Below are 21,294 nucleotides of genomic sequence, written 5' to 3' on the forward strand. Positions count from 1 at the left end.
AACTAGGAATCTAAAGAATATTGACAATATGTATCTGTAACACAAACTCAAAGCATGTCTAGAGGTGGCTCTTCCTTGAAGTAACTTATCACTGTGAGCAATTTCCCCAGCACCAAGCACTAATCTAATAAAAATCACGACCAAAGCAAAATCCTTTGAGTCAGAGGGTGGCCAAGGCACTGTAACAAGTGACGAGATGACCTGTCACAGCAAGGTGACCCCTCTCTGCCTAGGAATAGACCCAGCAGTGTCAGGGCAGCCAGGTGACATCGTCACACCTACAGTGAAAATGGTGTGGTGATGTCAAAATGAAACTGAGGAGGAGCAGCAGCAGTTCAGCTCCTCAGTGGTAAGAAAAATTATGTAAAATCAGTTACAAATGATGCTACAGTGAATCAAGGTCAGGCAGGGCTGAGAGGCTGAGCCCTGGATGTGTGGCATCCCGGTGCCAGCTCCCTGTGCCCTGGCAGTTCCCAGTATGTGGGCCACTGTCGGAGACTCCCACAGGAACAGCGTGATGTGCCTCTAGGGAAATGCTGACAAGCTCAGCGGATGTTGGAGCGGGGTACAAGGCCTCCACACCCTCCCCTTCCAAACCAACCTCCTCTTCAGGTCAGGGCACGGCAGGGATTGAGCTGCACCACACCACAGTGGCTTCAGCACAGCCTGGCCCTGACACACCGAGCCTGGAAACACCGATTGCCACAGCCAAGCACCACCACATCTGCTTCCTGTGAGCCCACGCTGGGTTCAAGAAAGGGGGACATTATAGAACCACAAGGGTCGTGCTGGACTTCATCACACACTTTCCCAGCATGGGAACCCAGGAAAACAGATGTCCACTGCCCTCAGTGAGAGCAGGCACTTGTGTTTACCCTGGGCTCACTTGTATTTATCCTGGGCTCTGGCTCTGCAAGGTTGGAGGGTCCTATACAGGGAGTCAGGGCAGGGGACAGACACAGATGGAAGTCTGGTTTTCTCCCTTTGCATTCAGGTAAACCCTCCCCACTCCGTATTCTGATGTGTGTCTGTCATAACCACTCTTGGTGAGCCCCAACCCTTCCAAAAGCCAAACCTGGACTTGTAGATGAGCCCAGGAATGATTCCCCACTAACCTGGGACAACCAAGTGGAATTTTTTTAAGCTCTTACATTTGGGGGGAGTAGAAGTCAAGCACGGTCTTAAACACTTCATCGTGGTAATCCATCCACGGAGATCCCTCTCCCAGGTGTGACACTTCATCCCATCACATCTGATCTCAGTGCCACATCACTGCAGGCTGGACACACAGGGCATGTGGAGTGGCCTCACATCTGGCTCTCCCTGGTCTTTTGTGTGTCTGTGTCTCCAAACAGGGATGCTTTTGGGAGCAGAGGAAAGGAGGGGCAAAGCAAGCGGGGCAGGGAAAGCAGACAATTAATACAACCTGCCCTCTGTGTGAGGAATAAATTGGCAGCTGACAGGTTATAATCTGTGCAAGCAGGATCTTCACAGGAGAGGTGAAGGCTCCATTGGGGGCCAATTGGATGGTTAATTAGGAGGACAAAGCAGAGGATTCGTGAAAATGTTTATGAAAGAGTGCTTGGCAAGGGAGCCCCTGAGAAACGCACACCAGAGAGGAGCTGTTTTGGGCTGGGAGAGGAAACACGAGGGTGAAACAGCAGAACGAGCGCTGAGAGGGAAAACAGCCATGCAAATGTGGCGAGAGGACGGGGATTCCCAGGTGCCCTGCGGAGGAGTTCAGGGGAGGACCCGAGGACACCTAATTTTCTAGAAACACACGGGCTGTGTCCTCCCTCTCCCTGCTCCCTTCGCCGTCCCCACCCTGGTGCGGTGGGGAGCGGGCTCTGGGTGCCGGCAGGCACCGCTGCCGCAGCCAACCGGCGCCCGCTGGCCGGGCAGAGAAGGGCACGAGGAAAGCAGTTAAACCGGAGCTTTGATTGGGCTCACAGATGACTGCTTGTGCTAGAAATGCCTGAGCTTCTTTAAGCGCCTCGGCGGTGGCTGGAGCCGGCCTGATCCCCCATCCCCTCCTCGGCGCGTCGCTGCTGCGGCAGCGGGAGCGTGACTGATGCTCTCTGTCCCACACACGGCTCCGAGAGCTCAGAGGTAGGAACCAGTTGCTAAGAGACAGGACTGTACTTTCCAGCCCACATCCAGACCTTTGTCACCAGCTCAAGGGCTTTCTGCCGGATCCAAACGCCCGGCGCAGGTGAGCGAGAGCAGGCAGGCCTCCTCCCAGCTCTGGGAGCCCCACAGGCGTTCAAACTGAGCATGGAAATGACAGACCCAAAAGCATCCCCAGGGGACCAGCTTCCCTGGACTGGCTGCTTGTCCCAGTGCTGTGAGACTGCAAACTGGAACACCCTGCAGCACCTGGGCACCAGCGTGGGAGGTACCTGCAGCACCGACACCCAGAAGGTTTTAGATGTCACCACAGTGTGGATGAGTGGATGACTCGGTATTTGCAATGAGATCTCTCCTTCCAATGCAAGCCAGGAGAGGAGTCCCAAACTTTCATCTCCTTTTTTGGGGGGGTTCCTGGTGAGTTTGGATTCTTAGCCCAAAGGCTCCCATAAAAGCAAGCTACTACCAACTGGAAAGGCTGAACTTGAGCCTCAGAGACTGAGTGACCCCATCTTTTCCAGAGCACTCCCTCCCTCTTGGTGAGGAGCAAATCCATCAGAGCCTTTGCCTGTCTGTTGGAATGGAAATACATCCTCTGGGGCTGCCAAGCCAAAGCAGAGCAAGGACAGAGAGAAAGCACTCACACAGCATTGTCTTGCTGGCTGTCACTCTGTGAAGGGCCCTGCCCTGTGCCAGGAAGACACAACCAGCCTTCACTCCACTTCCAGAGGCTGCTGCCTTAACCTCAGACATGAACACTGTTACCCAAACCTCTGCTCTGCTCTCTGCTCTCACACACTGCACAGGCTGTCTGCAGTTATTTCTCCTCAAATAAATTGCTATTCTTTGGCACCAGCCATAAAAGTGGAAGGCAGTAGCTTTCCAACAAAGACAATGATTTTGGCCAACAGGTACCTGTCCTTGCTACAATCAGCTAATTAAACCAGACACTGAAGCTCAGGGGTAGCTCTGGCCCATTCTCAATGTGATTCTTTAGAGGTGGGCACAGCTGATATAAGATCAGGGAAAGCTAATTAATAATTTGCACTAAAGAAAGCAATATTAATATGCATCCCTCTGTCATGGCAACACCAGAGCATCCATTCTGGCCAGGCCAGGTAGATGGACACTCCACCAATGCTCCTCCACACCCCTGGGCCAGGGTGCCTGGGCTTTCCCTGACATTTGCTTGTCCACAGTTAAGTTCACAGACTGCTCATGTCAAACCTAACATAATGATAAAACTAAAACTGAACCAGTTGTATCAGAAGGAAATTATTGCTGAGAATGGTCCTGAGAAAGTTCCCACTGAAAGGACTGTGGCTGCCTCTCTGGGCTCTGCTGCAGAATTTAGTCAGTGACTGAATTCCCCTTTCTGCCCGTGGTCAGAGCAAGCCCCTCTGAGCAATGACCCACGAGGAGAGCTGAGAACAGCCATGTACTGTCCTTACAGCCAGTCCTCATTAACCAGGCCCTGAGTGCTTGGACCATCTTCCTGTGCAAAGGTGGGACATAACCTGGAGTGTGGGAACAACGGCCCCTTGTCAGACCTTGGGTTCTTTCCATTTCAGCCTCATTGACCAAGGCCTGGCAGAGCTGTGCTTTGGTTGTTTGCTTTTAGACCTTCTTCAGAGTGACATCCTTTGAGAATTACAAATATGAAAAGAGTTGTAAGTGAAAGAGATAACTTTCAGATAAATGCTATCTAAAAACCACTTCTCCTCTCGGATCAGCAATGCCATGCCTGTTTCTGGAATCATGCAGGATGTGCAGTGTAGATGGCAGAGAGCTATTTTTTTCAGAAACTGTTTGGTCAGACATGTATTGGGAACTGGAACCTTTGCTGATGCAGCTCCAGGTCTCACAAGTGCTGGTGACTGAAGCCAGCACCCAAGGATGAGGGTGGCTGGGATGGTGGGACCTCTGGGGCTGGGACATGGAACTAACAACCACACTGGGACTGCCTTTAATCAGGCTTGTAGGCTTGGCAGAAATTAAGCAAGGACTGAATGAGATGCTGGTTTCCCCCTTATCCTTAGAAGTGGCTTCAATGGGCTGTCCTGAAAGGGTGGGAGTGAGCAGGGAGTGGACTTTGCTGCCAGATCTCCTGCTCCCAGCAGTGAGGAACTTCATTCTGCCAGTCTGCATAACTGCAGATCATCAGAGCTCTTTAAATTCACCTTGCTAAGGCTTTAGCTACTGCCTGGTGAGCCTAAGCCAGCTCCTGGACCCAGGGGATTGGGTGTCACTGCTCTCTGTGACTCTTACCAAAAGCGGCTTCAGATGTAAAATCTGTGACTGATGTTGTACAAACTTGGATCTGAATCTGGAGAGGATGCTAACGTGGGAGATTTTCTTTAGATGGGGTTGAATGGGACGATGCACCCGGGCCAGAATTGTTCCAGTCTCCTAAGGGCACATTTAAATGTAAACCTGCCATCAGTTCCACTCCTTGGAAAAGCCGGTGCTGCCCCGTGTGCTCAGGGTGGGATCTCTCCACAGGTGAAAGCTCTGCATGCTCTAAGTAAGGCTGGTGCAATGGGAGTAATAGACAATTTCTCAGATAATACCCTCAGGCCCATCTGCCTTGTCTAAGGCTCTTCTGAATGGTCTTGATTTATTTTTTTTTATCACTTGAAGTCCCCAGAAAGTCTGAGTGGTTATTCACGCCATGAAAACCTTCTGTTGACTGATGTTCTTAGAGGTTATAGATGTGCAGCTTTTTGGGGCACTGAATATGGGCATTGAAGGGTACTTGTATCAGGAAAAATGTAGCCTCTATTAGCTGTTGGAGCAGCATCTTTCTGACATGCCCGGCTCCTCAGCTCCGGCATTCTGCCACTGAGCTGTGCTGTCCCACGGCCTGGCACCACAGCTTGCACAGCACAACACTCCCTGTCTCTGGAGCTAAAACGAGTTTAGGGATAGGCTGTGCTGTGAGATTTATCCACTGTCCCATGGGATAGTTTTCCTGCTGTCCATGAAAGCCTCCATCCATTCTGCATTTTGGACTCACCAATTATATTTCCAGCGCTCCCCCCACCCCAGCTTCGTTCCTTGGGTGAATTTCACCAGGTACAATCGTGAAATAATTTTGAACATCTGGTGCCAGGGGAGCCAGCACAGGTGAGCTGTACCTGTACAACAGCAGCAACCCACTGGAGCAATGCCCTCATCCTGTTAGCGATGCCTACAGAGCCCCAGAGCCTCATGTCAGCGCTGCGGGGGACGGGGAGAGAGCAGCAAAGCAGAATCAAACGTGGGCAGTGCTGCAGAGCCTGCCTGGTCCCCACGGCTCCGCACAGCCCCCGAAGGGCCGGGCTGACGCCAGGCTTCCCCGGCTCATCCCGCAGCCCCCCAGCCTGCATCACGGCCTGCCAGCACGAATCTGTCCTGGCCGCCACGCCGGAGTTGTGACAAGCTCCCACCACACACGGCCAAGTACAGCATCGATTTAGAGAGCAGCTACTGCCCGAGCCGAAGTCTGAGGAGAACCCTCCCCTGCACACCCGCTGCTCCGGCCACAGCCATCTGCTCCGCCGGTTGTCACCGAGCACTGTCCATTTCCCTGCACTGTGGCTCCATCTCGCTCCACGTTTCTATGGGAAAGACTGTCTAAATGATGCTAAACGCTTAGGACAAGAGGGACATGAGATTATAATGAACTGCATCTTTGCACCTTGTCACGGACAAATTCTCCCACAGTTCTTAGCAAAGCTGGGGAGAAGGATGAGTGCTGCCCATCCAGTGCCAGGGTGTGCAGCCCATCGATAACGAGGGGGTTCACATCTTAGAGTGTGTCAGCCATAGGAAAGAAGGGCAGATCTGAGCACTTTGGGCTGTATCCATTGTCTGTGCTGCAGCAGCACACAAAGATACTCTGCTTCTTCAGTACAGCCTAAATGTATTTTTTTCCAACACCCTGACCTAAACGATGCAGAGTCCAGCCCGTGTGTGAATAGGGCTGTCAGGCAACAATGTCCTACACCGCTAAACCGCCTGTGTTTATCTGCGTAGGGCTTTTTTAATTGTATGTGTTAAATGTCCAGCATCTTTGGGACGTTCATCTGGGAAAAAGAAATGTGAACAGTCTCTGTGCCAGACATCCGTCCGCACTGCTGTTCCTATTCCCAGTGCATTCTTTGAGAAGACCACCATCTGCTCTGACCACCACCTAAGGCAGATGCCCCCTTCTCAGTGCACAGTCCCTGCTCTCAAGCCACCCAAATCTGATTAGGCCTGTTCTGATGAGAGGCCTGGAGGAGGGCAAGGGAAAGTTACTCCGGAGAGAAAATAATAACCACATGTTAATTAATTTTTCACTACAGATGCGCAGAAAATACACAAACCAGCTCAGGGTGCGTAAGCCAAAAGAAACAGTTCTACTGGCTTGCTGGGGGGTGGGTGGTGGTGATTATTTTGGGGGTTTGGGATTATCGTTATTATTATTTTCCAGAGAAGGAGTGGCCCCAGTCCTGTTAGGGAAAGGAAATCTTATCCCCACTGCTGCCCTCTACGTGCTCTTTAGCACCTCTTTTCCAGCTTTCCTCCAGGTCCCTTGGATTTCCTGCGGCGTCCTGCAGTGAGAGCAAAGCGGGATGCACCCCTGCCACCCCCTCACTGCACCCGGGGTGGGGGCTCTGCCTGTCCCTGCAGCAGGGGACATCCCCAGAACGGTGCTCGCCCAGCAGATGTGCTCGGGGAAGGGCGAGCGGACAGGACGAGCGGGATCAGATTGCTGAGGAGCACAGCCAGGGGAAAGCAACCAAAACACTGCTCCAGAAGTATTTGGGAAAAGCAGCTGAACAGATTTTAAACCAGAATCCAGGCATTACTGTCCAGCAAAAGCCCCATATCAGCTTCATGAATTATTTGACTGCGTGCCTGAAAGGCAAGGAAAGCAAGGAAATAACACCCCAAACCCAGCCCAAATCACCAAGAATGTGGAGAGCACTGAATTACAAGGAGCTGAAGAAAATCTTTGAAAAGTTATCTCTAAATCTGAGAGCCACTTCAGGCAAAACCAAATTCCCAACTGCATCCATCTGAAATGGTCCATGGGATTCCTGGTGGAGAGTGGCACAGTGGGGCCAGGAGGCCAGGACCAAAGGAGCAGGAGGCAACAACTTCTACAAACCCCACTCCAGAAGGTTTTGGGAACTGTGATGACTGGTCTCCCTTTGCAGTGGCTCTGCAAAGTGCTCCCAGTCCTAACATCTGGCCGGCATCTAGGCACTGGGAAATAAGCTGTATTGCTCCTTGGAAAATTCGGTTGTCCCCTAGGATATCTCTGCTTGTGTTTGTTGGTTTAGGGGAGCCTGGGTGTAACGCCAGTCTGTAGCCTGCAGGGACTCTGCCAGAGAAGATGCGGGGGCCTAGGCATGCTCCTCGCTGAAACTTCATCTGTGCGGAGGCCCTTTGGGAATATGCGGGCTTGTGCCGGCCTGGTTGAGCTGCTGACCCTCGGGACTCCCTCCCGGACAAAGGGGAGGGGGTGTCTAGCAAGCAGCGGGGTCGAGGGAGTCTGGCTCGGCCTCTCTGGGGTACCATGACTCTGCAGCATTTGGAAGATCTGGGATAGAGTCGCTGACTGGATGGAGAGGACCCGGGAGGGAGTGCTGGATCTCTGGAAGGGGGTACAGCTTCTAATCCGCCCTCCTCAGGGGCTCCTGGCACAGGGGGAGTGATAGAGGAGGGCTGCTAAGAGGTCTTAAAAAAAAAAAAAAAAAAAAAAAATCGCAAAGAATTTTTTTGGGGCATGGCATGGGGGAGGGGGGCAGAGAGGGGAGAAAGAAAGGAGCCTCTGAGCACCACGAAGGGAGAGGGAGAAATAATGACCCTTCCCCCTCCCCCCAATAATCAGGCGGACCAGATGGGAGGTAAATAGTGCGTTTAGAAGCATTTGCCACAGATGGGCTGCCCTCAATGGAAGCATCCTCCAGCCACATCAATGCTGGAGTCTGTGTGCACAGAAAACACTGCACCCTTCAGAGCAGCGGCAGCAGCAGCAGCAGCGGGAGAGGCGGGGAGGGACGGGGAAAAAAATCCCTGCCAGAGCCCTCCGGTGCCCGCGGTCCCGGCGGGGCGGAGAGGGACTCGGAGGATGGCGGGGGGCGCGGGGCCGGGGCAGCCCCGCCGGGCGCTCCCTGCGCGGGGCCGGGGCCGCCAAAGTTGCGCGTTTCCCCCCGCGCCGGGGAGCGGGACACGCTCGGGACGGGAACAATGGGGCGGCGGGGCAGCCCCGGGCGGCGGCGGGAGGAGGGAGGGAGGCGGCGGCCGGTGCCCTGCTCCCCGGCCCGGCCGGGCGCCGAACAATGAGGCTCCGGCGGGGGAGTTCCCGGGACAGCGGCCCGCGAGCGGGCGGGGGAGGCTGCCCTAATCCGGGCTCTGCCGCTGCCCGCACCCCCCGGGGCACCGGCTGCGGCGGCCGCGCCGGGCGGGCAGCGCCGCGGGACGCCGGGGCCGGGCTCAGCGCGGCGGCCGGGCTCGCCCCGCTCCGCTCCTCTCCGCTCCGCTCCGCTCGGCACGGCGGCGGGGCGGGCAGGGCGCGGCGGCGGCGCGGGGGGGCGGGGGGTGCCGGCGCCCCCTCCCCGCCGCCCGCTGCCCTTGACTGCAGCCCTGTCCCCGGCCGTGGGGCGGATGGGAAATGCCGGGAGAACGTGATCGGACAGGGCGGGGGGGCGGCGGGGCCCGCACCGGGCGGCGGCGCGGCCCCCCCGCGGGGGCAGGTGCACGGCGGCGGGCGCGGGGCACCGCCGCCCCCCCACCTCCCCCGCGCCGGCAGCGCCCGGGGAAGGCGGCAGCACCGGATGGGACGGGGACGGGGATGGGGATCGGGGGGGCGGCGGAAGGTGCGAGGCTCCGGGCGGGCGCCTCTCCCCATCCGCATCCCGGGCGGGTCGGGGCGGCGGGGGCGCGGCGGCTGCCCCGGGAACGGCGGGGGCTGCGGGAGCGGCCGGGCCCCGCGTCGCGCCCCGCATGGGGCATGCGCGCTCCCGGCGGCCGGCGGGGCTGGGCCGCCCGGTGCTGACGGGACAGGGCCGGCGCGGCGGTGGAGGGGACCGGGGCCCCGGGGGTGCCCGCCCCCACCCCGGGCAATTCCCCCCCGCCCTCCCCGCCCGCACCCCCGGGGAGGACAAACAGACACGGACAGGCAGGCAGACAGACAGACACAGAGCCCCCGGGGCACGGAGCGCACTAACCGTTCCCGTTTTCACCGGCACATATACCACCACTTGACCCATCTTCGTCGCCTCCCTGGTGCCGTTTCCCAGGCGGAAGCCCTTGGACCGGACCCAGAACTGGAACTTGCCTTTCTCCCCCCCGCCGGAGCCGCCGCCGGAGCCGGTTCCCCCCTGCAGCACCTCGGCGATGCGCTGGTACTTGCTCCGGGTCACCGTCTTGGTTTTGGCCGAGTCCCCGTAGGTGCGCAGGCACCAGTCCCGGAACTGCCGCCCCAGCTCGCTGTCCCCGGGGCGGCTCCCCCGCAGCAGTAACGGCGGCTTCGGCATCGCCCGACCGGCGGCGGCGGCGGTAACGGCGGCGGTAGCAGCAGCAGCGGCGGCGCCCGGCCCCGCGCCCTGTCCCGGAGCGGGCGGAGGGACAGCGGCGCTCCCGGGACGGGCTGCGGGGGCGACGGGCGGGATGGAGCGGGGAGCAGGAGGCGCAGGAGGGGTGGCGGCCGCTGTAACGGGGAGTGGGGGGGAGCACCGGGGCTCGGACAGCGACCGGAGGGAGGCACCGGCGGCGCCAGCAGCAGCAGCAGCCGCTCCTGTCACAGGATCACAGGCGGCTCCGGCTCGTCCCCCTCCCTCCCTCCCTCCGCCCGCCCGCCCGCCCGCCCGTCCCTGCCTCCTCCGCCCCCCTCCGGCCGCCTCCTCCTCTCAGCGGGATCCCACCTGTTAGAGCGGCCTCGCCACCACCGACGGGTCGTCCCCCCCCCACTTCAACCCCCGGCCCCGGGGCAGCTGCTCCCCCACGCCCCGGCTCCGGTGGGATGCGCTCCCCTGGCTGGGCCGCCTCTTCCCCCCCCCGCTTCCCCGCTCCCCGGCCATACGGTCCCGTAGGGCCGGGGAGCGGGATAGCGGAGCGGGGGGGCGAGCGGCCGAGGCGGGGTAGGGGGTGTCGGTGGGCGCGGGTCCCGGTGCCGGTCCCAGACAAAGGGCCGGCGGGGCGCGGGCGCACGTGTGCGGCGGGACGGGCCGGCGGGGGCGGAGGCGGGCACCTGCCGAGCCGCCGCAGAGCCGGGGAGGAGCCGCGGGGGCAGCGGGAGCGGCGGTGGGAAGGTGAAGAGGGGGGGTCCGCCACCCGCCGCGAGGACCGGGATCGCCCCGCAGCGCCCTCGGTTGACCGGAGCGGCTGCGGCTTGTCCCGCCGGACCGGGAGAGCCGCACCCCGCCCCAAGCCCGGCCCCGGGGCAGCCGCGGTCCTGCCGGCCCCTGGAGCGGGAGACAAAGGCCGGACCCCGGCCCCGGTGCCTCGCTCCGCTCCCCCGCCCTCCGCATCCGCCTCGCGCCCCGCAGCCGCGGCTGTCCCGCGGCGGGACCGAGCGCCGCCACTGCGGGGAGAGCGGGGGGGTCGGGACACGGTCCCGCTGCTCCGGCCCCGAGGGGGCGGAGGCGAGGGCGGCCACGGCGGGCCCCGGGGGGGGGTGAGATGGGGCGGCCCGTCCCGGCCGGCGGCTGCGGCTCGGGCTCTGCCCGGCGCTCACACGCATGTGCCGAGATGCTGGTGGTGCCACACGTGTGCTCGCGGTCTGTCCATCGCTGTCACATGTGTGCTCCGTGCCCGCCCGGCAGTGCCACGCGTGTGCTCCTGGTCTGCCCATCAATGCCACACATATGCTCCCGGTCTGTTTATTGGTCCCACGCATGTGCTGCTTGTCCATCAGTGCCGTACGTGTGCTCCTGGTCTGTCCATCAGTGCCACATGCATGTTCCATGACCTCTCAGCAGTGTCACATGTGTGCTCTTCTTCTGTCTGTTGGTGTCATATGTGTCCCCTGTCTGTCCATCAACGCCACATATGTGCTTCTGGTCTGTCCATTAGTGCCACATGCATGTTCCACACTCACCCAACAGTGCCATGTTTCTGCTTCTAGTCTGTCTGTCCGTGCCACCATACGTTCCTTGTCTGCCCATACCTGCCACACATGTCCCAGACTGTCCCTGAGTGCCACACGTGTATTCCATCTGTCCATCTGTCCCATACCTGTGCTCCCTGACCATCAGTGACCTACATGCTCCCAGTCTGTCCATCACTGCCATATGTGTGTTTTCTGTCTGTCCATTGCTGCCATACATGAGTCCCAGTCTGCCCACTGGTGCCATTTGTGTGCTCCTTGCCCACCTGGCATTGCCAATCATGTGCTCCTGCTCTGTCCACATGTACTTCATGCCCACCCAGCAGGTACCACACACTTGCTCCATCCCCAGTCAGGGCACAGTAGTGGTCCATCCGAGGGCTGCCTGCATGGCCAGCAGTAGTACAACTGGCATGAGGATGTAGGAGCAGGAGCCACGGGACTGTTGGAACCTGGAGGAGGAATTTGATGTGTCAGGGAGTTCTCTCAGGCTGGTGCTGTAGGTGCTGGGCGTGGCATTGGAGGAGCCAGGGCTCAGCCAGCAGCTGTGCCACGTGCCAAGGCTGGAGTCAGGGGAAGGTGAGGGCACTTGATGGCTGAAGGGCAATTTTCTTCACTGTCTCTTTCTCTGTGCCAGTCACATGGTGCCAATCCAAAAGATCTTGAGGTGAGAATGGAATGCTGCAGGAGCTGAGCCATGGGTTAGCCATGCCAGAAGAGGTATGGTGAAACCAGGGATTGTCCAGGACACTGGAGCATTGCCATTGCTCATCGCAATATGCCCCAGTAGATTGTGTTGACTGTGCCTATCCCACTGAATATCTGGACAACTCTCAAAAAATTCTCAGTGTCACTATCCAGTTTGCTCTGGGCCCAACATGACACCATTGTAGAGGGACTTGGGCAGCTCAGAGGGTCTTCCCCACTGTGGATTTTCATTCCCAGGCACGTTGTGCAGGATGCCTACAGGAACTCGCTGGTGCGCTGCAGTGTTTCTGATGACCGCTACAAACAGGATGGACATCCTCTGAAGCCTCAGCCAGCCAGGGAAGCATGGCTTTTTCCAGGGATGGCTGTGAGGAGCAGTGAGTGGATGGAAATGGATGAAAAGGATGTTCTGCAGAATTTGTGTTCAGTGGGTGACTTTCTCACAATGAATTTGTGGATAAAGTCAGGCTCAGCTCTCAGCCTGCTCCAGCCCCTGGGCATACACTTGTCCCAAACAGAGCAGTGACTGGCTGAGCTGTTGTTCAGAGCTGGCTGGCACAGGGGAGCCTGTGGGGGATCCTATGAGGACTTGGTGAATCAGCATTGTGAGAGATGTGGGGACCATTGGATATTCAGGAGAGGCAGGATAAATCCCGTTTCTGGAGTCCAGCCACTTTGCAGGAAATGTTGAGCAAGGAAGGGAGTAAAAGAACGTTTTGCTTCTGCTAAGGAGTTGATCTACCCAGCAGTGATGTTGCATTTTTCACCATGATCAAACTTCCTCACTGAGGTCACCACTGAATTCCCCACCTTGCAGCTGAGCTGCTGAGGAGCCGGTACAGAGGGAACGTCCTCTTGTAGCACCATAGGCAGGGGCAAAAATCTTCTCCTACCTCAGCTCAACCATTGGAAGGTTTGGGATCCACTTATAAAGCAATGCAGAGTGTCCATCTCTGGTGAGCATGGACACGAGTTTCCCCAGTTTGTGGATGCAAGGCCAGTCACACCAAGAACTGATGTTGTCTGAGTGAGGATTTGGGGCAGACCATTCACACCTGGCTTGAAGCTTCAGATCAATGTTTTAGGTCAAGTCCAGCATGGATTCAATGAGGGTTTAACTTGCAGTGCAAGAGCAAACTCCTGCCATTCTAGATTAGAATGCATGATGTTGAGGCACTCTTGTCCTTAATAGAAGGGGAAAAAGAAAGTGGAATTGTTTGGTGGCACTAGACCTTCAGCTGTTGGTTCAGCCTGTCGGGTACTGGGTGTATTCAGCACAAGGTCTCTGTGGATGGCTTTGTTATAGACAAACGTGTGGTGACTCCAGGTCCATTGCTATTTATACTGTATTAAAAAAAGGTTGGATTTGGGTTTTATCTGAGCACTCTGCTGCTCTTTCCTCTTTTAGGTGCCTTCTAATTTCTTACAACTTTAGTTCTTCTGTTTTGTTCTAAAGAAATTGTTGGTCTTCTGACAAAAATGCTTAGCTGGACCAGGGGCTGGACATGCACAGGGCAAAGCAGTTGGGACCTATTGAGGTCTGATACAAGATGGGATGAAATCCTGCCAGAGACATCCCATCAAATACTCCAGAGATCATAGAAACGTGGAATGGTTTGGGTTGGAAGGGGACCTTAAAAACCATCTAGTTCAAATCCCTCTGCCATGGGCAGGGGTACTTTCCACTAGACCAGGTTGCTCCAAGCCCTGTGCAACCTGGCCTTGAACACCTGGACTTGTTGGTCAGCATCTAGACTCGAGTAGAGGCAAAACTGGAACTATTTACTGGGTGCCCCTGAGAGTTGCTGGGTGGGATCAGAGCCAGGCAGAGAAGTGGGCACAACAGCACCCAACCCATCCTTAGACATCATTTAGTGCCAAGCCACACAAAGGGAACTCAAGAGTTAATATCCATCCCTTCTGCTGGCATCCAGGAGTGCTTCCTTGGGGAGTGACAGTGAATACTGAGGTACTTTTGGGATCACTACAGATGATGTTTGGCTCTTGTAACTTTACAGTCACAGCTGGACAGCCAGTGGTACCTGGGTGTCTCTACAGTCAGTGTGAGACAATGAGCACCCACAGAAACCATTCATCCCCATCCTCTGAACGCTCCCCGTGGAGTGAGATGAATTTTTCAATGGAACTGCCTTATTCTTTCCATCAAACACAAAGGGAGTGTCTCTGTCTCCATCTGAGATGTTCACCCGCCCAAGGCTGGGTGGGAAAACTGTGATCCATGGAGGGACCTGTGATCCAACAATTGGGTAACTGTGATCCCCCAGAAGGATGGAAAAGAGGAATGATCCCAGTTGTCTTGGGAGAGTCATTTCAAGGGAGGCACAGAAAAGTATGAGGGCTCTGGTGACACTTTGGGCTGCCACCTGGTTCTGGTGAGCCACATGGAGAATTTAGCCTGAGACTAGTGCAGAGAGGGTTTGCTGGATTGTTCAGGAGAGTGTCTTACAGAGATGACTCAGCTCCCTGATCTCTGAGAAATGGATGCTGAGAGAAGACACATTTGTGGAAAACCTGGGAGGGACATGGGCTAAACCCTGGCACTACTTTAGGAAGGGATGAGTAAGAATGAACAGACCATGAATATCCCTGTGTCTGAAATGAGGAGATGCTGACCAAGCATTGGAGCCATCAGGGTCTACAGGGGTGACCTCAGAGAAGTATTGGGAAGAGAACCTGGTGGCTGCAGAAAAGAGCTTGGTCAGGTTCTGGGTGACATGGCCCAGTGTGGTTGCCTCTCACAGTGGGCACTGGGCACTGTCAAGGGTCCCATCAGGGTCTCTTCCCCAAAGTGAGAAATCAGATTTAATTCTCCTGTAGCTATTGCTAACACTGAGCCTAACCAAGAGGTTTTCCCAAGTAGAATTATTCTTGACTTTAATCAAAACCCAATTTAGATCCAGGTCAGATAATAAGTCAAAGCAGCTCAGGGAAGTCAGCAAGGGGTGTGGATTCCTTCTGGAGCCTCTTGGATTGCTGTCCGTATCACAGCACCAAACATCATTTGGTCGGGCTTCTGCTTGGGAGAGGCCTGGGAATAAGAGAAGCAGAGCAGCCGGAGTCACAAATTGAGAGGGGATTTGTGGAAATAATAGACATTTTTCCCACCTTCTTATTCTGTCTCCAGCGTGTCTTCAGCAGGCTGGGAATCAAACCACGTGGCCACTGGATTGATGTGCTTGGGGGAAGAGCCACAGAAGGAGTGGGGTAGCCTGGCGCCGTGGGGAAGAACCGAAATACCCAGCAGCTGCCAGAGCTGTGTGGGAGCCCGGGCAGGAACAGCCAGGGAACTGCAGAGCAGGGCTGAGCTCCATTCCCAGAGCTGCGTGGGGAAGGCTGATGGCACCTGCCCACATCCTCTGTGACTGCACATGATGCCATGTCTCCCTCAGTTTCAAGACCAGTAAATTCACCCTTCCCTGCTTTTTCTCCTCAGGAGGAAGAAGGGGGAAAAAAAGAAACAACCGGGAGACCACAGATTTTCAGGCTAGGCTGTGCTAAGGCGGCACAAGCTGTCAGCAGGCGCACTGGGAGCAGCCACGAGAAGCCGGGAGGAGCTGGGGTGCCCTCGGCAAGCTGGAGATCTCATTGTCTGTGTGGCAGAGGACAAGAGGGAAGGAATATGAACCAAAAATAGTCTTACAGTTTAAGAAGTAAGACTGTTCCTGTGACCTCTCACAGTTGTGTTGGGTTAACAGTTGGACTCGATGAGCTTAGAGGTCTTTTCCATCCTTTGCAGTTCTGTGGTTCCTTGATTCTCTGATTCTGTGCCAGGGGGTCTCTCTTCCTCCACCTGTCCAGAGCAGGTCTTCTCCATTTTTCCAGGTGTGATCTGTTACTTCAGGCACATTGCTCAGGCTGTTCTACTCAGCCCCTTTGCCCTCTGAAACCACGGGTACACTCCAGCAGCATCTGCAGCTGCAAACATCTTGAGGGGACTTTCCAGTGAGCCTGCTCTGAAGTCAGGGCCATTGCTCTGCTTTCTGAGGAACCCCTGCTGCTTCTGCAGGGCTCCTGGGCACAGGTGGCACGGGAGGGGAAAGCTGGGGTGGGCAACTCTGATCCTTCCAGAAGACCCCTCCATGGGGGTCTGGCCTTTACCTTACAACATTTAAATGCCAGCGCTGGAAGGAATTCCTGGCAGGTGGAGAAGACAGACACCTTGTGCCTGGGGAGTTCTGCCTGCTCAGCAGGCCCCTGGAAAAGCTGGGTTTACATTTTTGGTGTGTTGGGGGACACAAAGGCCTCTGTGTTGATATTTCTGGGTGAGATTTAATGGACTCAGGCTGAATCCTGGGAACTTGTAAAGCAGCAGGATAAAGAAATGCCAAGCTATTCCTCAGTCTGGCTGCGTCCCACCTCCAAATACTTTAAAGGCTTTGATCCAGTTGTTAACTCAGAAGTGGACACTGGTCCATGTGGCTCATCCATCTCCTCCTGCCTAGCTGGGTGCCCAGCAGGGTCTGTGCTGAGGGCACTGTGTGGCTGCTGATGGCAGAGCTGCTTGTGGCTGTCCCTGAGCAAGTTCCTGGTGCTATCCATCCCTCTCCAAAGCCTGGTTACCAGCAGAGCTGAAAAGTCTCATCTGCAGCATCACCCCCAGGACATGCTAGCTTCAGCCAGGCTACTTCCATGTGGGACAGGAGACAGCAGAGCCCTCCCAGTGCCATACCCCATCCCATGGGAAGCTGCTCATTCTCATCCAACTTTCTGTGTCACACAGTGGCCAAGGCAGCACTGGGGCAATTTCTCCTGGATTAATTTGGGGACTGTGTGATTGGGTTTTTGCTTGATTTCCTCAGGGATGTCCCACGTGTGGGATGGTCCCAGGATAAAGTGGATTCTGTGCCATCCTAGGGCTGAACGGGTTAATTTTTGTGCTTCCCTCCCCAGCTCGCTGCGGACTCTGGCTGGGACAGAACATCTGTCTGTTGCTATGGCTGCAGTACACTTGAAGGGGATGACTGGATAATTATTGCAAACATCCATCCTGCCTGGTGTGCTCCCGGACCCTCCCTGCCCCAGCCAGGGCAGCGGCCGGTGCTTGGGCCCAACTTCACTCTCAGGGACCCTGCCGAGGAATGGTGAGTTGGCATCACCTTTTCATTTGCATAATTAATGTGGCCGAGGCTGCAGGGCTCCTGGGAAATCCGACGCAGAGCAGCAGAGATGAAATGGCACGGAGGGCTCCAGCCTTCTCGAGGCTCGTTAGAGCTCGGCTCTTTGCTGACGCCCCACTTTGGAGCTACCGGGGAGTCGTTCTTCCATTGCCGTTAATTTATCACCCTCTCTAACCGAACAGATTGCTCTGGGCTGATCCTGCCGTGCCTCCTCCAGGCACAGGATCCCACCTGGCTGCTGCTGAGCAGGACCCTGCCAACTCAGCACAAACCAGGCTGTAGACCCCCCTGATTGTCACACCATCAGGGACTTTGGAAGCAGCAAGGTCCTGGGTCACAGCATGGACCTGGTTCTCCCTAGGTAGGCTGCTGCTGGCACTGTGTTCCCTGCACGCCCTGCCTCTGTTCCCCTGCATGTGCTCCCTGCCTGGGCTTCCTTCCTGCTGTCCCTGCCTGTGCTGCTGCTGCCTGCAGCTCAGTGACTTTCAGCTGGGTTCAGCTGTGGCTGCTGCCCACCCTGCAGCAGCTGGGCACTGTCCTGTGTGCATGGCTGTGGTGCCAGAGCTGGATCCCCAACCTCCAGCAGAGCCTGCTGCCAGTTGCTACCTGGTGATCCAGGCAGGATCCCTGGCCTCTGGTGGAGCCCGTTGCCAGTCAGTATCTGGTGATCCACCTGGGATCCCTGGCCTCACCTTGCAGCCACAAGTGGAACGTGGCATGGCCTAACCCCACTTCTCCCAGTAAATCCTTCCTCTGCTCCTAGGAGTCAGCCTGTCCCTAAATACCCATGTCCCCTTTGTTCCTGGGGTTGCTGCTGTTCTTTTGCCTGCTGGCATTTAACCCTGCCCAAGATCTCACCCCAGGGTTGTTCAAAAATCCAGGTCTTGCTCTCTGGATTGTCCCTGTTTCAGCAAGTCCCACCTCTGAATCAACAGAGCAAAAGATAATGCAGAGGTTCCCCTTCTGAGCCGCCACTGCTCTTCTGTTTTACTGAGAACTTCAATACAGCCATTGTATATTTTTTTCTGTTTATCAACACGTGGTGGGTGAGAAGCTCAAGTGGAGCTGGGACCAGGATGAGGGCAGACCTCCACAGCCACTGGTCAGCAAACAGCACCACAGCTGGGACCCTCTGCCATGTTCACTTTCGCTCTGCAGGGATCCAGGTAGGCTGTGCAGGACAAGGCTGCCTCTTTTTCTCATTACCTATAACATCATCAATAAATAATACTATTTTCACACAGTGCTTTGGATCTGCAGAGCCGTTGTCAAGCACTCACTGGGTTAGGGTATGTTCCCTCACACTCATTGGTGTGGAGCATTCCCAGAAGCTCCATAGGTAAGGTAGGGAAGATGGAGCCAGGTCATGGGAGTGTAGATAGGTAAGGATGAAGCCAGGTCATGAGACACTCCATCAGGCAGTGCTGCCTCTTCAAAGTAGGAAGGAGGATGGCACAGAAATGGAAAGATCTGTGGTCTACTCCTGGGTCCTGTCTGATCCTTATCATCCCAACATTTTTGTGTATGATTCAACAAAGTCTCTTGCTTGCACAACTTACTTGATTCTCATCTCTGTGACTCAGGTGCAAATGATCTGCTCACATTTGCAGTGAGAGTTGAGCCCTGTGGCTACAAAACCTCAAAAACAAAAGAGATCCTCACTTTGATTCAACCTGGAGGACAGAGCCAGGTTCTTCCCTTTTAGAGGCCCTTGTTCAGGGAATGGGGTGAATGAGGGTGGCAGGTGGGTAGGTGCCACATGAGCTCTGTGACGTGGCTCCCAGGCACGGACGAGGCTGGCATCTGCTTGCCACACGTGCAGGTCTGTTAGAGTGTGAAGGGCTCCTGGAGTCCCCCTCTTCCCCCAGGAGCTCATCATATCCTGCCCCTGAGGAAGCTCTGGGATCTGCTGTCCTGAGTCAGGCCTTGGGCAGCCAGGGCAGGCTGGGCTCTCAGAGGGATGTGCTCTGCTCCACAGAGCAGGCTGCAGGGAATTGCAGGCGCTCAGCACCTCGGAAAGCCCTGCCATAGGGTGCCCAAGTCCCCTGGGAGGTCCCTCACTGTGGGGTGCCTGTGCTTGGAGGTGACTCGCCTGAAAACACACAGGGGATCCAGGAGCTGCAGGGCTGTGGGAGGATCCAGGCAGGAGGATTGCTGTGACAGGCAGAAAGATGGTGCCACTTTCTTCTTGCATTGGGGTATCTGTGGCAGCCTGGAGCAGGTGGGAGGCTTCTCCTCCAGCCCCTGGGCTGCAGGGGCTTTAGGGGACAAGCTGTCCGTGGTGCCCACTCCTGCCTGTAATTCTCAGGGAGAGGTAGCAGGGTGCCCTGTCCCGTGGCAGGGTGCAGGGCATTATCTCCTGACAACAGTGTCAGTCCAGGGATGACACCTGTGTCCCTGGGCCAGCTCTTAGAGGAAAGTGCTCTCGGGGACAGCTTTGGTTTCTGTGCTCCCCCAGGACTGCAGGCAGAGCCATGGCTGAAATGCAGAGCTGTGCCTGGCAGCGGGGCAGTGGCTGCGGGAGGGAGGAGGAGGAGGAGTGGGCACAGGGCTCCCTCAAAGGACAGCCCTGGCTTGGAGCTGGCGATGGGGACTGGTGTGGGGATGGAGGCTTGCCACCTCCCCTACCTCCTGGGCTTGGCCCCATTTCCAACGTGTCTTGGCACCATATGGCGCTTGCTTTATTTGTTCTGCTGCGACTTGGGAAGGAGGGCAGTGTTTCATTGTCTGGCAGAGGAGGTGGGACGCAGGCACAGGAATATGCCCGTGTCCCGTGGGATCACTGCCTGAGCCAGGCGCTCCGCATCTCGTCCGAGCTGCAGGTCGGTGTCCTCATCCTTCCAACAGAGGGGTTTCCCCGGAGAGTCTCTGCCGGAGATTCACCCACCCACGTGGCGTCGGAGCTGCAACAGCACCGCGTGTGCGGGCGCGTCCCGGTGCGGAGCACGACCGACCCGCCACGGGACTCTGCCTGTAGGAGGAAAACGTGGCAGCGCTGCTCCTGACTCATTGCACAGGCAGCGATCCTGCGACAGCGATGCCGGGCTTGCCCAGCACCAAAAAGTGACAGCATGCTCCACCCACCCCGGCTGCGGGAGCAGGAGCCTTCTCCGCATGCCCGCGGTCTGGAGGAGCCGCTATCCCGCGCACATGTCCCCGTCCTGCTCCGTGACACACCAAATCTCATCCTGCTGCCCCTCCTGCCGCCTCCGCGCTCCCCCGGCGCTGCCTTTCCCTTCCCTCGCTTGCCCAGGGCTCGGCTCGCCCCACGGAGCTCTGGGATGGGGAGGAAGGGGAGAAAGGCTGCTCAGAGGCTGAGGCCCAGCCCTCTCAGATTTGCATATTTTTTACTGGCTCCCAAACAAGACATTTCTCCGGGGAAGTGAATGCGTCGCCTGCCGTCCCCGAGGGTGCTGTGTGCTGGGACAGCAGCCGCTCTGCATGGAGGGCCCGCGGTCCCGCACCCGCCGCCATCCCGCTCCACACGCCCGTACTTCTCCTCTGCCGCAGAAAAAGCTTTTTCCTTGGTGGTTTCAAAATTCACGGGCTCTAATGGTGCTGCCCTGGGACTAGGTCCGGTCCCTCTTGGCTCGCAGGAATCCCGGGGGTGGCCGGGCTGCAGCCGCCTGCGCAAATCTGCTCATTTCTATTTTGTCACTAGAATTTCCAGCATGTCCCTCCTCTCGTGTATAATTTAGTCGCATGAAAAGGAACCGCGCGAGGAGGGGAAGAGGATGGGGAAACTTGCAAAGTCAGCCATGGAGAGGGAATCTGTGTCAGGAAGCATCACAAAGGGAGCTGGGGGATTGGCTCCGGTCGCTTCCAGCGGCTGTGTGTGTGCCAGCCCCTCAGGAATCGCCCAGCGGCTCCTTCCCTCCCTGCGTCCCTCTCGCCTTCACTGCGCTGCGGCCGGGCTGGGACAGCCCATCGCGGTTGCCATGGCTGCGGTGTGCGGGAGGGGGGGCTCGGCCGGGTGCCCCCGCCGGAGCATCCCGCGCCTTCCTCCCTCGTCCTCCCCGCCGGCCCCATCGGGTACGCGCCGGCCCCGCCACGGCCAAAGCCGCACCGTGGATTTGACACCCGTGGGATTAGACAGGGCTGTGCCCGCGGGAGGAGGAGAAGTAGAAGGAGAAGGAGGAGGAGGGAGCAGGGCAGCTCCGGGCTGGGCGGCCGCCAGCCGCCCCGGGGAGGGCCGGGAGGGCGGCGGGCAGGTAGGGCGGGCAGGGCGGGCGGTGCGGG

The 21,294-nt window shown here is 57.2% G+C and overlaps 1 protein-coding gene and 1 long non-coding RNA gene across 5 annotated transcripts in view; one reads left to right on the forward strand and one right to left on the reverse strand.

Annotated features, from left to right (window-relative positions):
- The window catches only part of NOL4L (nucleolar protein 4 like), a 63,238-nt gene extending 53,321 nt beyond the window's left edge, over positions 1-9,917 (reverse strand). The window contains exons 1-2 of one of the 4 annotated variants that reach the window (XM_086853109.1): positions 1,951-2,080; positions 1,152-1,360 (exon numbers count right to left, since the gene is read on the reverse strand). Coding sequence is in view for 1 of the 4 variants with exons in the window: in XM_086853105.1 (XP_086709231.1) it covers positions 9,330-9,638 (309 nt within the window). In the remaining 3 variants the exon portion in view is untranslated. Of the gene's footprint in view, positions 1-1,151; positions 1,913-1,950; positions 2,081-9,329 lie in introns of those variants that run through there. The other 3 variants (XM_086853105.1, XM_086853107.1, XM_086853108.1) reach the window with 3 other exon arrangements.
- Positions 9,918-14,231: 4,314 nt separating this feature from the next.
- LOC111938144 (uncharacterized) lies at positions 14,232-17,416 on the forward strand. Its single transcript, XR_015277071.1, has 3 exons — positions 14,232-14,310; positions 15,372-17,019; positions 17,238-17,416. It is a non-coding gene; the product is annotated as an uncharacterized LOC111938144 (long non-coding RNA).
- Positions 17,417-21,294: the final 3,878 nt, after the last annotated feature.

The sequence above is a fragment of the Cyanistes caeruleus genome, chromosome 16, assembly GCF_971803275.1.
Source record: "Cyanistes caeruleus chromosome 16, bCyaCae1.hap1.1, whole genome shotgun sequence".
In the NCBI taxonomy this organism is placed as follows: domain Eukaryota; kingdom Metazoa; phylum Chordata; class Aves; order Passeriformes; family Paridae; genus Cyanistes; species Cyanistes caeruleus.